General features: G+C 41.7%; 2 protein-coding genes across 2 annotated transcripts; both read right to left on the reverse strand.

Annotated features, from left to right (window-relative positions):
• Positions 1–655: 655 nt before the first annotated feature.
• CLUP02_00555 (methyltransferase domain-containing protein) lies at positions 656–929 on the reverse strand (the record flags this gene model as incomplete). Its single annotated transcript, XM_049279602.1, has 2 exons — positions 656–753; positions 812–929. 2 exons carry the CDS (start codon positions 927–929, stop codon positions 656–658), a joined length of 216 nt encoding a protein of 71 aa, XP_049135559.1.
• A 248-nt stretch (positions 930–1,177) lies between these two features.
• CLUP02_00556 (uncharacterized protein) lies at positions 1,178–1,480 on the reverse strand (the record flags this gene model as incomplete). The annotated part of the gene is made up of 2 exons (XM_049279603.1): positions 1,178–1,225; positions 1,310–1,480. The coding sequence occupies 2 exons, from the start codon at positions 1,478–1,480 to the stop codon at positions 1,178–1,180; spliced, it is 219 nt and encodes a 72-aa protein (XP_049135560.1).
• Between the last annotated feature and the right edge of the window lie 573 nt (positions 1,481–2,053).

The following is a 2,053-nucleotide window of genomic DNA, read 5'->3' on the forward strand; positions in this document are numbered from 1 at the left end:
TTATTTTAATAATATTTAAATAAAAACGATATTATTAATAAAAATCCTTTTTTAATAATATACATGTATAAGAACGCGAGTATAAAAATAAAAAGTAAGGGTATATACGTATAATAATAATATAAATATAAGTTAAAGAGAGAAGGAAAATTAGTATTATAAATAGTAGCAAGAAATTTATATATTTATTACCCTTAATTTATAAGTTGATTATTTAATTAATAAAAAGCCGTCTTTTAGTTATACTTTTTATTAATAATATAATTTTAAAATTATTTAAAATAACGAATATAGAGGTTAATTTATAATTAATTTACCCCTTATTTATAACTCTATACGTAGACCGATTTACTCTATAATTCCTTTTATAAATAGATTCTTATATATTAATATTTAGTTTTCTATTTTTAACAAACCTTTTTATAACGATACGGGTAATTAGGCGCGCTTTTTTTTAAATATATATTTATTTAAGAGGGTATATTATAATAGCTTTAATTATTTATAGCCTTATTATATATTATATAACCTCGGTTATATAATTACTAAGGCCTACTTTACTTATACCCTCTATATTAAAGCAAGCTTTATACCTATTTCCTATTTTTAATAAATAACCGTTCTCTTTATATACGTCGATGCCCCTATAGTGACTCTATAACAAAGTGCTTATTATGGGCATGGATGCCTGGGTAGTATTAAATAACATATATACCTCCGCATTGGGATACTTGTTACCTATTTCAATGGCCCCTGAAGTTGTCAGTCTTCTTTATAGCGACTAGGAATTTTGATGCTGTGTTATAAATGCCTGTTCCTGTGCCGACATCAAGGACCCTATGCATTTTTGTCTCATCTACCGGAGCCAAGAACAGTTTGTTTCCGACTGTCCTCGTCAATAGCGCATGGCAAAAGTCCAGTCGGTCCATCTCGCTCTGATTATCACAGCAATTAGTTTCATCTGCCAGAAGCCATCACATCGCTTTTATGGTTTACTTCATCGTTGGGCAGGATATAAGCTTGAGAGAACAGTCAGTCGGGTTCCAAGAATGCTGTGTTGGTAGTAGCATACATCCGGATCGAAACGAATGGTAACGACGGCCATGCTCGGTGGGGTAGTCAAGGACGGACGAGGATAAGGATGCGGTGTACGAGGAGCTACAGAATTAGGTCGATTCTACGATGGAGGAATGGGCCCATCTTGGGGCAAGACGTCGCACACATTCTATCGTCAATGGTAGACGCGTTGTCCTGGCGGGTTTAGATGTCAGTGTATGCGCAGTAAGCAAAGACTTCGACCGTCACGCACCGATTCGCCATCATCGATTGCGATATCAGCCTCCAGGTCAGTGGCTCCAGCGGGGAACAACCCAGCTGCGTCCGACGGAGTCTTGGTCTTCGAGGGAGATCTGGCCGACTGCGGAGATTGTGCCGCAGGCGATCCTGCCGGCGGCGTAGGTTTCGAGGTTGATTCGGCCATGACGCAGGATTACAGTTGCGCTTCCAATGACAACTAACTACGTAGTACGAGATCAGGTACAAAAATGGCGGAAACGCGAGAACAGATCAGATTCCAGCCGCTCCATGAGTCGCGCCCGTGGGGTGTTTTGTAGAACCCTACCACGCCTGAGGACCAGGTTACCACCCCCGCAGCTCGGCAAGTTATGAAATGTTGGTGCTTTAGTTCTACGCCTCTGTGCAGTGCGTGCTGGCTCTTCTCTCGCCCGGCTCCGTCTTAGTGTGCGGCACAGCTGCATAGTGTGCATAAAAAACCAAGTCTCCTTCCCGATTAGTCTTCCTGCCGCGGTTGGTGGAGGGTATCGAGCACGCGCACGGCACACCGAGACCTCGTGCCGCTCAGCTCCTCCCGAACGTCTGGTTTCGGTACAGTCCCTCGGACCGTTTGGTTCTTGACATAGGTTCTTGTATTACCTAGTCGTCCTCAAGCCGGTCAGCCGTATCACAATGAGGTCTTCTTCCTGGTCAAGCGGCGCAACTCTCGTTTAAGTGTATTGATCAATTGCTGCTTCCTGAGATGGCATTGAGGCGTGGA

This window comes from Colletotrichum lupini, chromosome 1 (genome assembly GCF_023278565.1).
Source record: "Colletotrichum lupini chromosome 1, complete sequence".
Taxonomy (NCBI): Eukaryota; Fungi; Ascomycota; class Sordariomycetes; order Glomerellales; family Glomerellaceae; genus Colletotrichum; species Colletotrichum lupini.